Source organism: Entelurus aequoreus, linkage group LG01 (genome assembly GCF_033978785.1).
Source record: "Entelurus aequoreus isolate RoL-2023_Sb linkage group LG01, RoL_Eaeq_v1.1, whole genome shotgun sequence".
Classification (NCBI taxonomy): domain Eukaryota; kingdom Metazoa; phylum Chordata; class Actinopteri; order Syngnathiformes; family Syngnathidae; genus Entelurus; species Entelurus aequoreus.
This window is the reverse complement of record NC_084731.1, coordinates 56,400,162-56,424,216: the sequence shown is the minus strand read 5'-3', so window position 1 is coordinate 56,424,216 and position 24,055 is coordinate 56,400,162. Positions and strand designations below refer to the sequence as shown.

At 38.8% G+C, this 24,055-nt stretch overlaps 1 protein-coding gene across 2 annotated transcripts in view; it reads left to right on the top strand.

Annotated features, from left to right (window-relative positions):
• foxp4 (forkhead box P4) overlaps positions 1-24,055 on the top strand; it is a 235,381-nt gene that overhangs the window by 201,337 nt on the left and 9,989 nt on the right. For both annotated transcript variants that reach the window (XM_062054800.1, XM_062054792.1), the window contains exons 10-14: positions 4,298-4,385; positions 9,595-9,678; positions 14,667-14,886; positions 16,565-16,641; positions 16,723-16,824. In XM_062054800.1, coding sequence (XP_061910784.1) covers positions 4,298-4,385; positions 9,595-9,678; positions 14,667-14,886; positions 16,565-16,641; positions 16,723-16,824 — 571 coding nt within the window. The remainder of the gene's footprint in view (positions 1-4,297; positions 4,386-9,594; positions 9,679-14,666; positions 14,887-16,564; positions 16,642-16,722; positions 16,825-24,055) is intronic.

The window sequence follows — 24,055 nt, the reverse complement described above, 5'->3', positions numbered from 1 at the left end:
AAGCACTATCATGGAAGTTTGCTTAGTGATTGTGATGGCATCGGACAGGCAGATCAAAGCTGGGAAAGTTTGGAGAGGAAAGCTGTTGTTTGGTGTCTCATTTCACACCGGCCCCGGGGGCAAGATGGATGGAAAGAGAGAGAGTGGGAGATGAAAAACAAAAGTGGTGACAGATAATGCCCGTAAGTCCGTGGCGCTCCTCCTTCCTCCAGCCTGCCTTTGTCATCGCCCCCATGAGGGAGGCAGCAAAGAGCAGAGCAGGACGCTCAACCCCCCTCCTCAAAGTCCTGGGGTATAACATTTGCTTAAAGTCGTGTCTGCCAGTGCTGCGAGGAGTAAACAGAGCCTCGTTGTCGTACACTTCCCGGGAGAAACCCTACTACTGTTCATGTCCACAGACAGTGCGAGTGAATCATCGGCTTCTAGGGAGAGAAGTGAGATCATGTTTTTGTTATTATTATCGTGCACTTGAGGGATTAGCCGTGCCGTGACATCATTGTTTTCCTTTCATTTCCAGCCCCGCTGTGATATTGCCCCAACTTTCCGCCGTCCGAAAATCGGACGTGCGCCGTTGCGCAACAACGTGCGTGTGCACAAACAAAAACAGTTCAGGACGGGTGCATCCTGCGCATTCGCCACGCATGATGTCATGAAAAAACACACGCAACCTGCGAACGACCTCGCACCGACGGCAGGAGGGGCGAGAACGGGACGGGGGGGAGGGAGACAGGGAGGGGTGGTCCCTGGGCCCCCCACCCTTGGCACGGACACACACGTTAGATGGCGTGAAGTTGAGCAAGAAGAGTGTCTTAAGATAAGCTTTTGGTGCGATAACACATGAGCTCATATCCAGGTGGTTGTCTTGGAACATGGCTCACTTAGCACCAGTGAAGTATATACACACACACACAACACACCCACACACACACACACACACACACACACACACACACACACACACACACACACACACACACGCACACACAACACAGCTGCTGCGTCCTTCACCAGACAAAATAAAACCGTTTCTGAGGCACTTTGTGACTCACGGCAAGATGGCTGAACGCCTCTCAGAAGTCATCTGAAAGGATATTTGTTCATTTGTTTACCATATTATTCGGACCATAAGGCGCATTAAAGGGGTCATAATATATATATATATTTTTTCTACATTTAAAAGACTTCCTTGTGGTCTACATAACATGTAATGGTGGTTCTTTGGTCAAAATGTTGCATAGATAATGTTTTACAGATCATCTTCAAGTCGCTTTCTGACCGTCTCTTCTTCTCTACGTGCCTCCACTTTGACAGTGTCACCTCCTCGTCATCTTCGTTGTGTCGATAGTTTTTAGCGCTTCCATATCGAGTCTACTGATGGATATAAAATAGAACTGTACACTACTTTGTATTAGAAATGGCAACAGTGGTGGATCAATGCCCCACAACAAGAGAATAGAGGAAAAAAAGGAGCTTATTGACTTCAATGGCGCACGCGCGCCCATTTTGGGGACTTATGCAGATCCCAAATACACATCAGCAGGTACCAATAGGTAAGAAAAGTTAGTTTTGCATAATATTGCGAAACAAAACGCCAGATAATATGTCTCCTAATAGGTGCCATTTTGGGGTCCTTATACACACACCATAGTAATAATGTATGTTGAAGCACACTACGTCTGACTATGGTAGCCGGAATGCTCCGACAATCCATTAAGCAGTGCGGCTTTGTAGCTTACCAAAGTCATTTAGACAGATTTTTGAGTGTAATGTTCTATATTTTCAATGAAACACACTGTTTTGTGGGTGCTAAATAAGAGTGCCCACAAAATGTGCTTCCACTTTGACCGCATCTTCTCCCCATCATATTTAGTTTTTAGCACTTCCATAGCGAGTCTACTGACAGATATAAGAGAACTGTACGCTACTTGATATTAGAAATGGCCAAAGCAGAGGATGAATGCCCCACAACAAGAAGATAGAGAAAAAAATATCTTATTGACTCAGCACGAACTATAACGGCGGACATGCGCAAAATTTCGGGACTTATGTAGATCCCAATGAGTAAGAAAAGTTGTTTTTGCATAATATTGGGAAACACAACGCAACATAATATGTCTCCTAATTGGTGCCATTTTGCGGTCCTTATACACACACTCTAATAATACCGTATGTTGAAGCACAGTACGTCTGACTATGGTAGCCGTAATGCTCCAACAATCCATCAAGCAGTGCGGCTTTGTAGCTTACCAAAGTCGTACTAAAACATTTAGATCGATTTTTGAGTGTAATGTTCTATATTCTCAATAAAACACACCGTTTTGTGGGCGCTCTTATCTATGTGCCTCCACTTCGACAGCGTCTTCTCCCCATCATCTTTAGTTTTTAGCGCTTCCATTGAGAGTCTACTGACAGATATAAGTTAGAACTGTGCGCTACTTGATATTAGAAATGGCAACAGCGGAGGATGAATGCCCCACAACAAGAGGATAGAGAAAAAATATCGTATTGACTCAGCACGAACTATAATGGCGGACGCTTGAAACATTTCGGGACTTATGCAGATCCCAATAAGTAAGAAAAGTGAGTTTTGCATAATATTGCAAAACAAAACGCCAGAAAATATTTCCTAATAGGTGCCATTTTGGGGTCCTTATACACACACCATAATAATACCGCATGTTGAAGCACAGTACGTCTGACTATGGTAGCCGTAATGCTCAGCCAATCTATCAAGCGATGTGGCCTCGTAGCTTACCAAAATTGTACTAAAACATTTAGACAGATTTTTGAGTGTAATGTTCTATATTCTCAATGAAACACACCGTTTTGTGGCCGCTCTTATTTACGTGCCTCCACTTCGACAGCGTCTTCTCCCCGTCATCTTTAGTTTTTAGTGCTTCCATAGCGAGCCTACTGACAGATATAAGTTAGAACTGTACGCTACTTGATATTAGAAATGGCAACAGCGGAGGATGAATGCCGTACAACAAGAGCATAGAGGAAAAAAAGCTTATTGACTACAATGGCGGACGTGCGCAAAATTTCGAGACTTATGCAGATACCAATAAGTAAGACAAGTTGGTTTTGCATAATATTGGGAAAGTAAACGCCAGAAAATATGCCTAATAGGTGCCATTTTCTGGTCCTTATACACACACCATAATAAAACCGTACATGGAAGCACAGTACGTCTGACTATGGTAGCCGTAATGCTCCGACAATCCATCAAGTGGTGCGGCTTCGTAGTTTACCAAAGTGTAATGTTCTATATTCTCAATGAAACACACCATTTTGTGGCCGCTCTTATCTACGTGCCTCTACTTCGACAGCATACTCTCCCCGTCATCTTTGGTTTTTCCCGCTTCCATAGCGAGTCTACTGACAGATATAAGTTAGAACTGTACGCTACTTGATATAAGAAATGACAACAGCGGAGGATGAATGCCCCACAACAAGAAGATAGAGAAAAAGAAGGAGATTATTGACTACAATGGCGGATGTGCGCAAAATATCGGGACTTTTGCAGATTCCAACAAGTAAGAAAAGTTGGTTTTGCGAAATATTGCAAACAAAATGCCAGATAATATGTCTCCTAATAGGTGCAATTTTATGGTCCTTATCAACACACACCATAATAATACCGTGTGTTGAAGCACAGTACGTCTGACTATGGTAACCGTAATGCTCCGACAATCCATCAAGCGGTGTGGCTTCATAGCTTACCAAAGTCGTACTAAAACATTTAGAAACACACCGTTTTGTGGGCGCTCTTATTTAAGTGCCTCCACTTTGACACTGTCTTATCCCCATCATCTTTCGTTTTTAGCGCAGATCCCAATAAGTAAGAAAAGTTGGTTTTGCATAATATTGCGAAACAAACCGCTGGATAATATGTCTCCTAATAGGTGCCATTTTGCGCTCCTTATAAACACACCATAATAATACTGTATGTTGAAGCACAGTACGTCTGACTATGGTAACCGTAATGCTCCGACATGCTTCGTAGCTTACCAAAGTTGTACTAAAACATTTTGACAGATTTTTGTGCGCCGTGTGTAATGTTCTATATTCTCAATGAAACATCAAAAGTTTTGGTGGCACACCTATCTCTTATGTGCGGCTGCCATCTACTGTTCACACTTATCATAATAAAATTGCTTTAACTTTGTGTTGATTTCAAATCTTGTCATTTTGGTGAAAGTTTCTCCCTTCAGGACCCGTAAACCAAAACCTCTATAACGAATAACGTACAGACGTACAGGATCCAGAAGTGACCTTATGTCGCTCTCCTTTACAGGCACTTGAACAACGAGCACGCCCTGGATGACCGCAGCACCGCTCAGTGTCGAGTCCAGATGCAGGTGGTGCAGCAGCTGGAGATACAGGTGGGCCCTCCCCGCACACGCCGCACTAGCACAAGTCCCGACTTCTTTCAAGCCGGTCAGCGGCGGCGAGTCGTCCGAGGCAGACATGTTTACGCAGAGCGGCGAAGCTTGTAATTCAAAAAGGAGCAGTCGGCAGGGACGCTGCCGTCGCCGCTCCAATTATAACGCTGCTCTGGTCACCGGAGAGAGCGAGCGAGGCGGCGAAGAGGAGGGGGAAGAAGAAGGAGGAGGAGAGGGATGTGGGGGGGAGGGACTTTAGCCAGAAACGCTGCTTGGCCTCTCTGATCCTCAAAGTGCTTCATTCACACTCCTGAAAACATGCCACTGCTCCATCGGAGGCTTCAGAAAGTTCAAGGCCAGTCGGCCCGCAAGAAAACATGCAGTGTTACTATCTGGACAAAAGTATTGGGACGACAGGAAGTGGAAATGCACGTCTGGCACAGCACAACAGCCTCCGGTCTTTCAACGAGATGTCGGAGAAATAGTTGTGGAGTCAGAGGGCACCGAAGGTGGCTCTCAATCTTGATTGTGCAGCAATTATAAATCCAGACCCAACAGGCACAAGACATTGAAACAACGTTGAGAACTTGTTCAATTAGGTCCTGGCGCAAACACAACTTTGAAACAACATGCTTTTTGACAACATTTAATCAATGTCGGGTTCTAATGTTGATTTGACCATAGAATTTTGGTCATTTCTCAACTAATATTCTACAACACAAATACAACATTGAAACAACATACTTTTTGACAACGTTTAATCAGTGTTGGGTTGTGACGTTGATTTGACCATTGAAATTTGGTCATTTCCCAACCAATATTCTACAACACTAATACAACGTTGAAACAACATGATTTTTGACAACGTTTATTTAATGTTGACCATTGAAATTTAGTCATTTCCCAACCAATATTCTACAACACTAATACAACGTTGAAACAACATGCTTTTTGACAACGTTTATTTAATGTTGACCATTGAAATTTGGTCATTTCCCAACCAATATTCTACAACACTAATACAACGTTGAAACAACATGCTTCTGGACAACGTTTATTTAATGATGACCATTGAAATTTGGTCATTTCTCAACTAATATTCTACACCACAAATACAACGCTGAAACAACATGCTTTTTGACAACATTTAATCAATGTCAGGTTGTGATGTTGATTTGACCATTGAAATTAGGTAATCTTCCAACCAATATTCTACCACACAAATACAACGTTGAAACAACATGCTTTTTGACAACGTTTAATCAATGTTGGGTTGTCACGTTGATTTGACCATTGAAATTTGGTCATTTCTCAACCAATATTCTACAACACTAATACAACGTTGAAACAACATGCTTTTTGACAACGTTTATTTAATGTTGACCATTGAAATTTTGTCATTTCTAAACTAATATTCTACAACGCAAATACAACGCTGAAACAACATGCTTTTTGACAACATTTAATCAATGTCAGGTTGTGATGTTGATTTGAACATTGCAATTTGGTAATTTCCCAACCAATATTCTACAACAAAAATACAACGTTGAAACAACATGCTTTTTGACAACGTTTATTTAATGTTGACCATTGAAATTTGGTCATTTCCCAACCAATATTCTACAACACTAATACAACGTTGAAACAACATGCTTCTGGACATCGTTTATTTAATGATGACCATTGAAATTTGGTCATTTCTCAACTAATATTCTACACCACTAATACAACGCTGAAACAACATGCTTTTTGACAACATTTAATCAATGTCAGGTTGTGATGTTGATTTGACCATTGAAATTAGGTAATTTTCCAACCAATATTCTACCACACAAATACAACGTTGAAACAACATGCTTTTTGACAACGTTTAATCAATGTTGGGTTGTCACATTGATTTGACCATTGAAATTTGGTCATTTCTCAACCAATATTCTACAACACTAATACAACGTTGAAACAACATACTTTTTGACAACGTTTATTTAATGATGACCATTGAAATTTGGTCATTTCTAAACTAATATTCTACAACGCAAATACAACGCTGAAACAACATGCTTTTTGACAACATTTAATCAATGTCAGGTTGTGATGTTGATTTGAACATTGCAATTTGGTAATTTCCCAACCAATATTCTACAACAAAAATACAACGTTGAAACAACATGCTTTTTGACAACGTTTATTTAATGTTGACCATTGAAATTTGGTCATTTCCCAACCAATATTCTACAACACTAATACAACGTTGAAACAACATGCTTCTGGACAACGTTTATTTAATGATGACCATTGAAATTTGGTCATTTCTCAACTAATATTCTACACCACTAATACAACGCTGAAACAACATGCTTTTTGACAACATTTAATCAATGTCAGGTTGTGATGTTGATTTGACCATTGAAATTAGGTAATTTTCCAACCAATATTCTACCACACAAATACAACGTTGAAACAACATGCTTTTTGACAACGTTTAATCAATATTGGGTTGTCACGTTGATTTGACCATTGAAATTTGGTCATTTCTCAACCAATATTCTACAACACTAATACAATGTTGAAACAACATGCTTTTTGACAACGTTTATTTAATGTTGACCATTGAAATTTGGTCATTTCTAAACTAATATTCTACAACTCAAATACAACGCTGAAACAACATGCTTTTTGACAACATTTAATCAATGTCAGGTTGTGATGTTGATTTGACCATTGCAATTTGGTAATTTCCCAACCAATATTCTACAACACAAATACAACGTTGAAACAACATGCTTTTGGATGATGTTTAATCAATGCTCAGTTCTGATGTTGATTTGAACATTGAATTTTGATAATTTCCCACCCAACAACGTTGATCCAATTAGACATCAACGTTGTCTCAATTTACAAATACAACTATTTTGCAACGTTGTATCAATGTCTTGTGTTTGCTGGGGTGGTAACTAGAGTATAAGGGCTCGAGCTCAATTCCCCATTTTTTCTGGTTAGGTAATCAAATAAGCAAGGGGTTCTTAACTTTTTTGAACTCGGGGCCCAACCTCTCTACTACAGAAGGGCCCAGGGCCCACTCAAATATTAAAACTGAAATAGTATTGTATTTTCCGGACTATAGAGCGCACCGGTATATAAGCCGCACCCACTAAATGTTAGAGGGAAAAAAGTGTCCATATATTAGCCGCACCGGACTATAAGCCGCAGATATATTAAGATTAAAGTACCAATGATTGTCACACACACACTAGATGTGGTGAAATGTGTCCTCTGCATTTGTCCCATCCCCTTGGGGAGCAGTGGGCAGCAGCGGCGCCGCGCCCGGGAATCATTTTGGTGATTTAACCCCCAACTCCAACCCTTTGTTGCTGAGTGCCAAGCAGGGAGGTTATGGGTCCCATTTTTATAGTCTTTGGTATATAGGTTGTGAAATTAGTTATTTACACAGAAATATTTTGTAAATGTTTATTTACATACCTTAATTGTTTACAAACGGTGTCTGCAACATGGCAGGTAAACGGAAGATGAAACAAAACAGAAGTCATCGTCATGGGCCCACTAACTGCGCAAGCTAGCTCTCCAATCAGCTAAACAGACTCAATAACTCAGAGGTGACGTTTTGGTGAATATACCAACAATACAAAAGAATGCCATTGTAAGTTAAAAATACTAACACAGACACTTGCAAAAATGTTAGCATATTAGCTTGTGCTAATAGTTTCATGACATTACGATAGCACGTGCAAATATGCATGAAAACACTCCTACAGACATCACACGTGGCACGCTTTAGTAAATAGGAATTGTTTTAGTTATATTGTAAAACTGGTTGGAGTGATGAATGGAGAAACCATACGAGTAGTAACGCAATAAACGGCTGGAAGACGAACAAGGCACTAAGGTTAAAAAATTAAAAAAAAACACTACTCATAAATGAACGACATTGCAGTAAGCAAACTTGTCCTTAAGATGGCACCATAGCTCATACAATGGAACACTTTCTATGTATATTTGCTTGTTGTTTTTTTTAACTGTTTTTATAATGACTTATTGGAGAAAAATCCATTATATAGCTACACAGCTTCTAAGCTGCATGGTTCAAAGTGCAAGAAGAAAGTAGCGGCTTATAGTCCAGAATTCATGTTACATCAACAGGAAGTGACGATAAACACTCCTACAGACATCACACATGGGACGGTTTAGTAAGTAAGTTGTAAATTGTTTTAGTTATATTGTAAAACTTACAAACGTTGCTCGGAGCGATGACTGAAGAGTCCTTTAGAGCAGAAACGGTATGGAAGGTTATACATCTGGCTCAAGACACGAAACAGGAAGTACACTTTTAACCCGCAGCTCAAACATTAACACACCTTTTCAATCTGTCTCACGACGCTGAAAACTATTGGTTAAAAACATAATGGCTGTTAGCCAAAAAAAAATTAGCCACAGGTTCCAAAGCGTGGGGAAAAAAAGTAGCGGCTTATAGTCGAGGAAAATACGGTACTCTGCATTAAAGTACGACCTTTCACTGACGAGCTAAAAATACCCAAAAAACTAATAAAAATAATCTGAATAGACCTACTTTTCATTGCACTTATTCACAAAGACATTGGTCACCATGAAGTTCAAACAAATTGTTTCTCGCAACTTTTGTATTCCACACTTTTAGTGATAAACATAGTTTTTTTTGTTTTTTTGCTGAGACCTCCACCAGGGGATACAAAGTGACAAGAGGAGCAGGCGGCATCACATCCCCGTCAAGACGTTTGTCTTGATCCTACTGACATATCATCCCTCAGCAGTCACACACACACACACACACACACACACACACACACACACACACACACACACACACACACACACACACACACTCCCACACACGCTTAGCGGCAGTGTTTACATTTGTCATTTTCACACTCCACACAGTTTTAGTGTGTGTGTTCATAGAGCTAACAACGTACATCCATTGCACACACACAGGAATATCCACAGGCTGCAACAGTCCCTGCGGAAAGGCGGTCAATAACGTCAAAAGGGAACAAGCGTGTCCGCGGGCAAGCGTAAGCGTGAGCGTGCGAGTGCGCCGCGGGGTCCGTGGCGTGCATTTGCACTTGCACTTGTAATGCGCTGCGTAAACACGGCGTTTGTTGTGTGAGACAAAAGTCGCTTTGCATGACCCTAACCTGCATCCTGTTCCTCTCAGCTGGCCAAAGAGAGCGAGCGACTCCAGGCCATGATGACCCACCTGCACATGCGCCCCTCGGAGCCGAAGCCTTTCAACCAACCTGTGAGTTCACGACCTTTTTCTTCCCCTTCCACCTGCAAATGTAACAAAGTGTGATTTCCCAGTACATCCGAAAAGTATTCACAACGCTTCACTTTGTCCACATGTTGTTGTGTTACAGTCTTATTCCAAAATGGAATAAATTCTATTTTTTCCCTCAAAATTCTACACACAATACCCCATACTGACAACGTGAAAAGGTTTTATTTAAAAATGTTGCAAATTTAATAATGTTTATTAGTGTATCAGTATGTGGAATTAAATTATTGAAGGGATTAAGCAAAATAATTTAAAAAAATTTACTAACTTGATGCGGTTGAAAACATTTAAACACAGTGTTTACAAAGTACAATAATTATTGAAAATAAGCTGTGATTAATTTCTTTATGTGAATCGTAACTGAGTTAAGTGTTTATGAAAATAAATCATTGACATCATTGTGGTACAAATTGGAAAGAGGAAGTAAATACATGTGTAAGAAACTGCTGTGTGATATTGGATAAGCTGTGCTTCTTCTTACTCCCTTTCGAGCATGTTGTAAAGAGAAATGAAAATATGTGATGTATCACGTTGAAAGGGTATTCACGTTCGAAATATAAACGTCAACCAAACCAAAAAAAAAAATCACATGTACATAAGTATTCCACAACATTTGCTCAATTACCAAATTGTTGCCACACCTATCTTCAAGCTCCATCAGGTTGGATGTGTTGGTTTTCATCCATTAAGTCTTATTTTTACGTACTTATGATCTTTTTTTGTTTTCTTTTTTTTACATTTTATGAATTTGCAAATAAAAAAAAACTTAACATTTTCACGTTGTCATCATGGGGTTTTGTGTATAGAATTTTGAGGGCAAAAATGAATGCATTTCATTTGACTATAAGCCTGTCACATCAAATGTGGGAAAAGTGAAGCACAGCACTTGTAAACCTGCAACCTGCGTCCTCTGTTGACCAAATAGGGTTACTGTACTCAATTTGATTCTCTCTTTTTAACCGTTTTCTGCCCCAAACGATGCAAAGCAATGAATAAAAGCTGCAGTTTTGGAGCAGGTGGACGTATTGAGGGCTAGAAATTTGATGTAATGTGTGTGCATGCGCGCTTGTTATTAGTCGTCTGTCTAATGAATATTTCATTATTCAGATTCGTGAAGAGTCTTATTAAAATATGAAGATGTTGAAATTAATTGTCAATTAGAAGAGGAGTGTCATAATTTGAGCGGATGTAAATGCTGCAGCTGAGTGGCGTGTGTGTGAGTGTGTTATTGGTGTGTGTGTGTGGGGGTGGGGGGGGGAATGGGGGGGCTTCCATTAACATCTAATGGGAAATCAGGAAGAGGCGTGTTCTGTCACCGCTGGAGACGAGCCTCCGGGTCACGGATTGGAGGAGGAGGGGCAAGGGCGGGGCAAAAACAAAGCTTGGCCTCAATTAACAGGGTTCGGCTGTTGCCGTGGTGATTTGGCAGGGCCGCAGCGTTAATGAAGTACCTGTTAAACAGTCCCGCCCCCTCGAGTCTGCTTAAATGGAGCGAGGGGAAGAGCCGAGGCAAGTCACACATTCACACACACACGCACACACACACACACACACACACACACACACACACACACACACACACACACACACACACACACACACACACACACACACACACACACAGAGAGAGGTTTTAATTAGTCCTAAACTAGTCGTCCTAACTGCTGTCCCACAGAGACTCTAGTCCTGGTTTTGTGTGTGCGTACGTTGTTGTTTTGTGGGTCCTAATTGGACGGTGTTCTTCCGCGAAGCCTTTGCCACCGCCGAGCGCTCGTGTTTGTGTTCCTTGCAAACATGCTGTCATGTGGTTTTGTTTTTGCAAGCGAGGTTAATTGTAGCAGCGCTGCGTGTATAAATATGTGCATGTGGAGTGTGTGTGTGTATGAAACAAGGGAGTGGGAAAAACAGAGGTAAGCCCAGAACAATTATTTTTCTGACCAAGTATATTTTGTCGAATAGCTACGGTTTACCTGGTAATGACACAAGGAAGTGGCAAAACACTGCAATATTTGCCATTGTTTTCATATATTTAAAATTACAATTTTAAGGAAGGAAGTACAATTTTTAGTCCTATCCTTAAAGTTATTGGTAACTTCTAGCATGATTTAAATCAGGGGTTCTTAACTTTTTGGACCTCGGGGCCCAATATTTCCACTCAAATATTTCCACTGAATTAGTAATCTTACTCTTTTTTTTTTAATCAATAATTATATATAACCTACTTACAGTTTAACAGTGCTAAAATAAATAAAGTATATGTCAATTAACAGTAATAATAATAATATTGTATTTGGTCGTTAAATAAACTGTTAATAAAATTAAAGTACAAATGTAAATACAGCTTCTCCACTTTAGTCATAATTTTTGGTCTTGAGAAACTTCTCTATGACTTTAGCTCCAGACTTCTTCTGTCTGTTTGATATTGTCATTACTGCCACACGTGGCGTACGGCCGAGTGCGGCCCATATGGACCACAGCTGAGATATTTTTGGGCGGCCCTCTGTAACAAACGCACCCAAGTTCTCCGGGTGTCTCTGCCACTACGCAAATTAAGGAGTCACGGGTGGGACCTGATATTCGGCTGGGAATGATTAAAACAGTAAATAAACACAAGACATGTATAACTATTAGCCACAACACAACCAGGTTTATATTTAATATGCCACAAATGAATCCTGCATAACAAACACCTCCCCCCTCCCGTCCATATAACCCGCCAATATAAATCAAACACCTGCACAACACACTCAATCCCACAGCCCAAAGTACCGTTCACCTCCCCAAAGTTCATATAACACGTATATTTCCCCAAAGTCTCCAAAGTTATGTACGTGACATGCACATAGCGGCATGCACGTACGGTCAAGCGATCAAATGTTTGGAAGCCGCAGCAGCGTACTCACGGTACCGCGTCTGCGCATCCAACTCAAAGTCCTCCTGGAAAGAGTCTCTGTTGTCCTGGTTCTCCACAGCCCAATGGAAAGTCCACAAAAAAGGTCACAAATGAGGATTCTTCCATGAAGTGGCTCCGTAGCAAAAAACGCTGGGTCTGACAGGTGCTCCTAGGTGGTTTGTGACGTCAATTTCCGCTTCCGCCCGGTTTGATAGCACCGGATGCCTTTTATATCCCCACATATTAAGTTACATTTTTAATGTTAGCATGATTTATTGAATACGCCTGTAACAGTTCATAATAAGTAAATGGATGACATAATAAGTATATATATATATATTTATTTTACCAGCTGAGCACAAGTTAATTGTGACTGGCAATTTATTATACATATACACATCGATGGACCCCAATGGCTATTACACCTCGAGGGGGCAGTCGGACCAACAATTTGTTAAGAAATACTGAACGAGCAGAGGTTTTTAGAGCAGCTATATGAAAATAAAGATTTTTTTTTTTTTAAACCTGTTTAATTGTAGCCAAATTCATATTCTTAAAGGTAAAATTAATAGATTTGTAGTTCCTACAGGGTAATCGGAAGCTGGAGTTAGCAGAAAATGCCACAAAGTATGCTCCAAAAATTAATATTGTAGGGAAGGCCTGATCCGTATTATATTCTTCTCTGATCTAGAGCAGGGATGTCCAAACTTTTTGACTGGGGGCCGCATTGGGCTTAAAAAAAAAATAAAAAATGCAATAAAAAAATAAATAAATAAAATAAAATAAAATTAAAAAAAAAATATATATATATATATATATATATATATATATATATATATATATATATATATATATATATATATATATATATATATATATATATATATATATATATATATATATATATATATATATATATATATATATATATATATATATATATACATATATGTACATATATACATACGTATATCTCCATATATATATACTGTATATATATATATATATATATATATATATATATATATATATATATATATATATATATATATATATATATATATATATATATATGAGTACACATTTTATAATAATATAATGGATATATATTTAATAATTCTTATAATTGGTTATTAAGAGTATGCGAAAGTTCAACGCCAACCTTGTTTATTTCCGTGACGACGTCCTTAAGGTTTTGTAATCAATCAGAAATATCAAGCAGCTAAAATGCGCCAAACATGCATGAGTGTGAAGAGAGTGTTTTGCATATTTCCCATCATCCCTTGTAATGGACTTAAATGAGTGTACTTTACATTTTCTTTATTTAATGCTGATTGGACATGTTTTATAATAGCCACACAGTTCAATGAGCAGGTTGTGTTATGTGTGACCATGTGTGTTGAATTTTTGTGCTGGTTTATTTTTTTTTCCTGCATCATGGAAGGTTGTTTGGATTTGGTCATACAAGTAAATGATGTGCTGTGTATCCTGACAAGTACAATTATGGGTTGAGTTACTCTTGTTAGACTTAGACTTAGACAAACTTTATTGATCCACAAGGGAAATTGTTCATTGATCCACAAGGGAAATTGTTGGCCCCCAGATGGCGACAAAATAGCAGCTATCAGACGGCTGGCTATTTGTCAATCAATCAATCAAAGATTATTTATATAGCCCTTAATCACAAATGTCTCATAGGACTTCATAAACCACAACGACATCCTCGTATATGATATGAATACACCGTGTATTGCTTATTGAACTTGTGCCGTATAGCGGGGCCAATTGAAGACGCCGGCGGGCGACAAATAGACCGGGGGGGCCGTAGTTTGGACACCCCTGATCTAGCGCATATACCACTTTATATAATTATATCACGCCTTCTTACAAGCACTTGCTGTTGTTATTTCCAGATATACGATACCCAATAAAAACACCTACATTCACAATGTGGCCAGGCTATGAATATTTTGGGCCTTACTGTTAGTACAAGGAATGAAAAGCTAACATGTGTTGTCTGATGGTTGCGCTACATAAACAACACGTTCATGTCTCTCAGTTGAACCTGGCATCCAGCGGCTCTTTTCTCAAGCGGGACAGCGACCTCTACCCAGAGGGCCTCCCTCACCCACCCACCTCAGCTGCGACCCCCATCACTCCGCTGCGCCAGGGACCCTCGGTCATCAGCTCGTCCAGCCTCCACAGCCACTCCCACGCGCACGCCGTCGGGCCCATACGTCGGCGCAACTCCGACAAGTACTGCACGCCCATCGCCTCAGGTAGGCCCGCCTCTTCCTCTGTCTCTGGCTGGTGTCTTTACAACCTTGTTCTTCATCCATACTTTCCCCTGATGTTCTTTCTGGGATTGTTTATTCCAGAGAGACACGTTCTATTCGCTCTTTAGATTTGGTAACTTCAAGTCAACATGGAGCTCTCTTTGCCATTCACTTCTCATCCTCAGCAGTCTTCCCCATCCTTTCCTCCAAATGTCTGTTATTTTAATTTTTGTTCATCTCTATGCTTTATATCCGTTGTTTCTTTTTTTAGATGCACATTTGTGGTTATTTCTTCAAAGTTCAAATTTTGTTTTGCAAAATGTACATTATCTGTGTACATCAGTGTTTCTTACCCATTGTTGGGCCGTCCCTATAGTCCTTACTCGGTTGCAATACACTTTCCCACCAGTTGTGGCAGTAATGACAATCTGAAACAAACAGAAGAAGTCTGGAGCTAAAGTCATGGAGAAGTTTCTTTAGTGCAAAAAAATGACTAAAGTGGTGAAACTATTTTCATTTGCACTTAAATTGTATTGACAGTTTAGTTAGGAAACATTGTCATAATAATTTATTTTAGCACAACATAATGTATTTTTTGTCAGTTATTTATGCAGTATATTTAGTTAATACCTATTGTTCTAGTCAGCCTGACCTAAGCCTAAGGTTTAAGTCTTAAACAATAATCCTTGTGATTAACACATGCTTTCATATCATTTGACAAGGTTGTACACTGTAAGTATTGGTTAGATATGATTATTGAATATGATTAAAATCAAAAGAAAGATTGCTAATTCAGTGTTAATATTTGACTGGGCCCCCGGCCCCCAGCAGGCACAAGACATTGATACTACGTTAATTATACGTACATGTAATTTAAAACTGACTTTGGAACAACGTTGCAAAATAGTTGTATTTGTAAATTGAGACACTGTTAATGTCTAACGTTGGATCCATGTTGTTGGTTGGAAAATGACCAAATTTCAATGGTCAAATCAATGTCAGAACCCAACATTGATTAAACGTCAAAAAGCTGTTTGTTTTAACGTTGTATTTGTGTTGTAGAATATTGGTTGGAAAATGACCAAATTTCAATGATCAAATTAACGTCAGTACCAAACATTGATTAAACGTGGTCAAACAGCATGTTTGCTTCAACGTTATATTTGTGTTGTAGGATATTGGTTGGAAAATGACCACATTTCCACAGTCAAATCAACGTCAGAATCCAATATTGATTAAACGTCATCAAAAAGCATGTTGTTTCAACGTTGTATTTGTGTTGTAAAATATTATTTAGAAAATGACCACATTTCCACGGTTTAAATCAACGTCAGAATCCAACATTGATTAAATGTCGTCAAAAAGCATGTTGTTTCAACATCATGTTTGAGTTGCTCAATGTCAGAACCTAATTTAAAGTTGTCAACGTTGTTTTAATGTCTTGTGTCTGCTGGGCCGGGCTCCGGTTTTAAAAATGTTCAGAACCCCTGCTGTAAATTGTGTATATTTTCATTCAAATCTTTTTGTCAGTTAGCTCACACCGTGGTTAGGGTCAATGGTTAACGTTTTTCCATTGTCCTGTATTTCCAGGACATTTTGAAAAAAATGACTTTGACAATAATCATATAAGTATTATGATATACTAATTCTTGTCAATATTTTGCGATGAATTCCCTTTCAGAGCTGGCTCAGAACTGTGAGTTCTACAAGAACGCTGATGTTAGGCCCCCTTTTACTTACGCTTCTCTTATACGCCACGTAAGTTGCAACACTGCTCCCTTCTTGCCTCCGTCTCCGTCCTCTCCGCCCTAATTGCGTCCTTTCTCTCCGCGCCCTCAGGCCATTCTGGAGTCCCCAGACAGACAGTTGACTCTGAACGAGATCTACAACTGGTTTACACGGAAGTTCGCCTACTTCAGGAGAAACACGGCCACGTGGAAGGTAAAAGGCACAGCTCTACTTCTCAAACTACATGGCCGCTATTTCTTCAACACTCAGAAATCAGTATCATTATTTTATCTACTTCAAAAAATGACACACCTTAATATATATATATATATATATATATATATATATATATATATATATATATATATATATATATATATATATATATATATATATATATATATATATATATATACATATACAGCAGTTGCAAGCAGAAACAGTGTGGGGAAAGATGAGGGAGAATGGACGTATTTTGAATTTAAAACTAATGATAAAGGTGGAGATATAAACACTGAAGCGCTGCTCTGCAGCCGGTGCTTTAACGTCTCTCCGTAGTGTTTTAGCTGCTTCTAAATCACTAATCCTCGCCTCCATGGTGACAAATAAAGTGAGTTTCTTACAAGTATCATCCCTGCAGGACGAGGAATAGCTAAACATGCTTCACTACACACGTAGGAGGATGCAATAGCTCACCGCTAACAACAAGCTAGCGTTCGTGAACGTAAACAAAAGGGTGGATCCATACAAATATCGATTGCAATGATATGAAGTGTTAGAGCCCTATGTAATCGATACTACAATGATTGCATTACTATTTTTTATCATCTCAAAATCTTACATTTTTATTTTATTATATTCATAAATTCAGGAAATACATCCCATGACACAGGAGGACTTTAAATATGACCAATGTATGACGGTGGAACTACTTGGTATCGGATCGCTACCCAAACGTGTGGTATCGCCCAAATCTTATACATATATATATATATATATATATATATATATATATATATATATATATATATATATATATATATATATATATATATATATATATATATATATATACATATATATATATATATATATATATATATATATGTATATTTATATGAATTATTTTGTATACATTTATTATTTATTGATTCATGTATTATTATTTATATTTTATCATTTATATGTATTATTATTATTCATTTATTATTATTCATTTATTTATTTATTTTATACATATTTTATATAAAAAATATGTATCAGCAAATTGTCTGAGTTTGTTGCTGATCTAGTGATGCACGCATATAATATAATTATAATGGGGGATTTTAATATCTATATGAATACCCTCCGTGCGTGGTGCTGCAGACTATATTTAACAGCTGTGGTCTTACACAAATAATAATTGAACCAACACATTGTAATAGATCTAGTCCTTGCCCAGGGTGTCACCACCCTGTTAAGTCATGGTACTCCCTTACACTAAAGTAATGTCCGATCACTACCTTATAAAATTTGAAGATCTTACTCACTGTCCACAAGCTACTAAAAACAAATGCTTGAGCAGCTGTAACAATGATGCAGCCACCACTCTGTAACGATGGATTGATTACCGCAATGATTGTGGTTTCAACACCAACACAGAACAGCGTGGCGAAGTTGGTAGAGTGGCCGTGCCAGCAATCGGAGGGTTGCTGGTTACTGGGGTTCAATCCCCACCTTCTACCATCCTAGTCACGTCCGTTGTGTCCTTGGGCAAGACACTTCACCCTTGCTCCTGATGGCTGCTGGTTTGCGCCTTGCATGGCAGCTCCCGCCATCAGTGTGTGAATGTGTGTGTGAATGGGTGAATGTGGAAATACTGTCAAAAGCGCTTTGAGTACCTTGAAGGTAGAAAAGCGCTATACAAGTATAACCCATTTATCATTTATTATCATAAGTCTGCATAGCGGTATTAAAACGTGAGAAATGGTCCGAATCCATCATTCCAGCCTCAAATTCTAAAGAGGCTATTGGTTAGGGTCACGGTACTGAATGATACAACACACCCTTTCCACCGGACTTAGCTGAGCTCCTCAAAGACAAGACTGATTGGACACTTATTGGGTCTTTGTGTCCTTGACAAGACACAAGTTCTCTTCTGAGGCCAGCGCCTCACCTCACTCGCCTAACGAGAAAACACTCTCTCCCTCCCTCACGCTGATCCCGCCAGTGTAGCTGCTGACCCACTTCTGCACAAACCCGCCGCTAATGCCAGGAAGAGTGAGAGAACGAGCGAAGTCAAGGAAGACCCCGACCTCTCTCTCCTAATAGTCCTGAAACTGAGGCTCCAAGGAGCAAGGGGGTGACGAGGCCTCCTCATCTTTAAATATAGCCTTTATAAATATATAAGCCGTTTAAATATGGCTCATGTATTTATACAGGAGCACAGTCAAACAGTCGCTTAGTAGGCCCTTCAATTTCACCAGGAGAGAGGAAGTCACGGATCAAAGAAACGTGGAACTTCAGGAAGAGTGAGAAGGTTTTCAGTCGATGAGAATGTTTGGTAACAGTTTTTGATATAGCAAAAACTGACAAAGTTAAACAGAATGCTCATGGACTAAACATTTGGAAGGCCAGGTTGTTTACAGAGCACAATTAGTACTCAAGGCAATGCAAAGTTATTGACAGAAAATGAGCAGAAGGCAAAAATAAGAATATGAAATTAAAATAATCATAATTCAAATTAAAATCATAAAAAAAACATCATAAAAATAATCATAATTAACATTTAAGTCAGGAAAAAATCTAAAATAATCATAATTCAAATTAAAATCAGAAAATAAAATCATCATAATTCTAATTAAAATCAGAAAAAAATCTGCAATTCAAATTAAAATCAGAAAATAAAAACATCATTCAAATTAGAATCAGAAAATAAAATCATCATAAAAATACTCATAATTCTAATTAAAATCTGTAAAAAAAAAAAATTAAAATCAGAAGATAAAATCAAGATAAAATAATGATCATTCTATTTAAAAGCAATCAAATAGTGTGGATAAAATACTTTCAGTTGCCATGTGCAAAATTAAATATTTTTTTTCTATTTCTGTACTTTTATAATTTCTTTTGCTTTGTTTTCAACATGTCCAAAATACATTTCTACAACAGGCTGGATTTAAACATTGCCAACGCTGACTACTCCAGATTTTAGAAGTATAAAACTGAAACGTGGTCTCACCATGCGGAATTTGGACATTAGCCACAAGTCCTCCTGGCCAGCTCGCCACGTATGTAGCATGTAGCATATAGCATATAAGAAGTGTAACTCTATGAAGTGCAGTCAGGGTTACACGTGTTTGGCCCTCACTCTGGGCACCAGCAGGAGACCACTCCCCGAGGTTCTCGGAGCCCGGGATGTTTCATACGGTTTTAACGCGTCCGTGATGTACTTTGGCAAAAGACTTGCACGCAAGGAGATCTGTTTAAAAGTCTGGAAGCCGGTGCAGTCACCTGAGCACGTATTTGGTTCTAGTCAGGACTCGAGCAGCAGCATTACAGTTGAGCCCAGTGAGAAGACCATCACAGTTGTCTAACCTGCTGAAAACAAAGGACTAGTCTTTCTAAGTCCAATACTCTTTTTTTTTTCTTCTTAATTCTGCGACAGATTTAGCAGTCGGTTGTATTTTCGCTGCGCACAAAGTAAGCGTGTTTTTAAAAAATGCGGTGCAGCTGAGTGACACGCGTGTTGTGACCCTCTCTAAATGACTCCTAATGTTTTAACTGGGAGAATCAGGCTTTCATCACGGAGACAAATGCAAATAACGCCTTTATGGCAGCGTGCACGTGTGTGCGTGTGTGTGTGTGTGTGTGTGTGTGTGTGTGTGTGCGTGTGCGTGTGTGTGTGTCGCCGGGGTGGCAGGCGAAGATTGGGGTCACACTCATTTACAAAACTTAGCATCGCGGCTCAGGGGTTGAAGGGATGCGGAGGAGAGAGTGTTCCTCCGCTGATTACGGCTTGTGTAATTATGCGCGTGTGTGTGTTTGTGCGTACGCGTGTGTGTGCGCGCGCGTGTAATTACGAGGAGGAGTGATGCACGCCTGGCCTGTCCCTCCCTCTCGGCTTAGAAGAGCATGTCAGAGAGAATATGCAGGATTTAATTATAGACGAATTAAAATTGGTAATGAAATTGGGCATGAACACGCTACAAATGGCAGATGAAAAGGGAGGCCTGTCCCTTTGGGGGGTGGGGCGAAGATAGCGGCTTGTGTGTGTGTGTGTGTGTGTGTGTGTGTGTGTGTGTGTGTGTGTGTGTGTGTGTGTGTGTGTGTGTGTGTGTGTGTGTGTGTGTGTGTGTGTGTGTGTGTGTGTGTGTGTGTGTGTGTGTGTGTGTGTGTGTGTGTGTGCGCTTGATGATGGCTGATTACAGCTGCGTGCAACAAAAAATGTGAGCGGAATAAAATGTGTTGGCTCAAAATAAACTGAAGACCAACTCAATGTTACTTTCTCGGTGGACCACTCTAAAAATATCACATTGTTTATCACCCCAAACCATCAATAAATGTAATAACATCCATAATGAATACTATTAAAAAACATAAAAGAGTGAATAAAAGGTGAAATGTGACCAAAAAAAATTTGACTCTAATAACACAAAAATGCCATTTAGGCTGTTTTTTTTTTTCTTTAAAACTGTCATTGCTCAAAAAAATAATAATGCATTAAAATCAGTATTGTTATCAATTATTACTTCAATTACTTCACATTAAATATTCCACATTTTTGGGACAAATATTGCATATTTTGTATATTTTCTTTCTTTACTTTTTTTAAATTCTCTTACTAAAGGTATTAGTTGTTTTTTTTCCATTTTGACAGGAAAAAAAATAGTGCCCATTATTGCAGCAAATATTAAATTATCTAACTTTTTTGATTAAAAATTCAAAATGATACTTAAGCAAGTTATCCATCAAATTGTACACTATAAAAGTGACCTACAGATTTTACTGTCAAATTTACGGCGGTTTTTACAGCATGTTACTTTAGGTTAAAAATAAACAACCAATGTTGTTTTTTTACAGTAAAATTCTGTCGACTGAGCTGTCAGTTTTATGTTTTTACGGTATATCCCTGTAAATGGAATAAAGGTACCACATTTTATTATGGTAAAAACTGGCAGCTGAGTTGCCAAAATAAAATTTAAAAATGTTTTCTATTTACAGTAATATGTTGTAAAAAAAAAAAAAAAAAAGAACACCATATCACATTTCCATCTGAGTTGGGAAATTGTGTTAGATGTAAATATAAACGGAATACAATGATTTTCAAATCCTTTTCAACCCATATTCAGTTGAATATGCTACAAAGACAACATATTTTATGTTCAAACTGATAAACTTTTTTTTTTTGGCAAATAATCATTAACTTTAGAATTTGATGCCAGCAACACGTGACAAAGAAGTTGGGAAAGGTGTCAATAAATAATGATAAAGTTGAGAAATGGTCATCAAACACTTATTTGGAACATCCCACAGGTGAACAGGCAAATTGGGGAACAGGTGGGTGCCATGATTGGGTATAAAAGTAGATTTCATGAAGAGCTCAGTCATTCACAAACAAGGATGGTGCGAGGGTCACCACTTTGTCAACAAATGTGTGAGCAAATTGTTGAACAGTTTAAGAAAAACCTTTCTCAGGCAGCTATTGCAAGGAATTTAGGGATTTCACCATCTACGGTCCGTAATATCATCAAAGGGTTCAGAGAATCTGGAGAAATCACTGCACGTAAGCAGCTAAGCCTGTGACCTTCGATCCCTCAGGCTGTACTGCATCAACAAGCGACATCAGTGTGTAAAGGATATCACCACATGGGCTCAGGAACACTTCAGAAACCCACTGTCAGTAACTACAGTTGGTCGCTACATCTGTAAGTGCAAGTTAAAACTCTCCTATGCAAGGCGAAAACCGTTTATCAACAACACCCAGAAACGCCGTCGGCTTCGCTGGGCCTGAACTCATCTAAGATGGACTGATACAAAGTGGAAAAGTGTTCTGTGGTCTGACGAGTCCACATTTCAAATTGTTTTTGGAAACTGTGGACGTCGTGTCCTCCGGACCAAAGAGGAAAAGAACCATCCGGATTGTTATAGGCTCAAAGTTGAAAAGCCAGCATCTGTGATGGTATGGGGGTGTATTAGTGCCCAAGACATGGGTAACTTACACATCTGTGAAGGCGCCATTAATGCTGAAAGGTACGTACAGGTTTTGGAGCAACATATGTTGCCATCCAAGCAACGCTACCATGGACGCCCCTGCTTATTTCAGCAAGACAATGCCAAGCCACGTGTTACATCAACGTGGCTTCATAGTAAAAGAGTGCGGGTACTAGACTGGCCTGCCTGTAGTCCAGACCTGTCTCCCATTGAAAATGTGTGGCGCATTATGAAGCCTAAAATACCACAACGGAGACCCCCGGACTGTTGAACAACTTAAGCTGTACATCAAGCAAGAATGGGAAAGAATTCCACCTGAGAAGCTTAAAAAATGTGTCTCCTCAGTTCCCAAACGTTTACTGAGTGTTGTTAAAAGGAAAGGCCATGTAACACAGTGGTGAACATGCCCTTTCCCAACTACTTTGGCACGTGTTGCAGCCATGAAATTCTAAGTTAATTATTATTTGCAAAAAAAAAATAAAGTTTATGAGTTTGAACATCAAATATCTTGTCTTTGTAGTGCATTCAACTGAATATGGGTTGAAAAGGATTTGCAAATCATTGTATTCCGTTTATATTTACATCTAACACAATTTCCCAACTCATATGGAAACGGGGTTTGTATTATTTCCAGGCTAATGGGAATACATTATAGAAAACATTTACATTTCCTACTTGCTTTTGTATTAAATAGTGATTAAAACAGAATAGATGGATGGATGGATCTGTAATTAAATGATCTAAATAATCGTTTTTTTAATCTGCAAAGGCCCTCAATTTGATGTATTTGTATTTAAATTTGTTACATTATTATTGAAAAAGTGGCTTTATTATGTATTTTATTGTTTTGTAGTTCAATAAAACATAAGACGTGTTGAAGTCTGGTAATTTAGAGCAACTTTCTGAGCAACAAAGAGGAAATTGTTGAAGATGTGCTATAATAATTGTATAAACTCAACATGAAGGGTCAAAACATGGAGCGAAGCACGTGACTCTAAAAAAGAAACAAAACATAAACACACTTCTGATACGTCTTCAAGTGTTTTTCTTAGATTTAGTTCATCCTTAAAGGCGATAACATCGGCAGTGTGAGACCTCCTTTCCACATATGATCTTTGTGCAACATAGGAAGAGAAAAATGAAAAAAGCCAAACATAAATAGCACTAATTAATTCATCTCTGAACATGTCACAGGTGTCCTGCATGCACTCCTGCTCTTTTCGTACTTTTGCTTTCGTTATGTGAATGA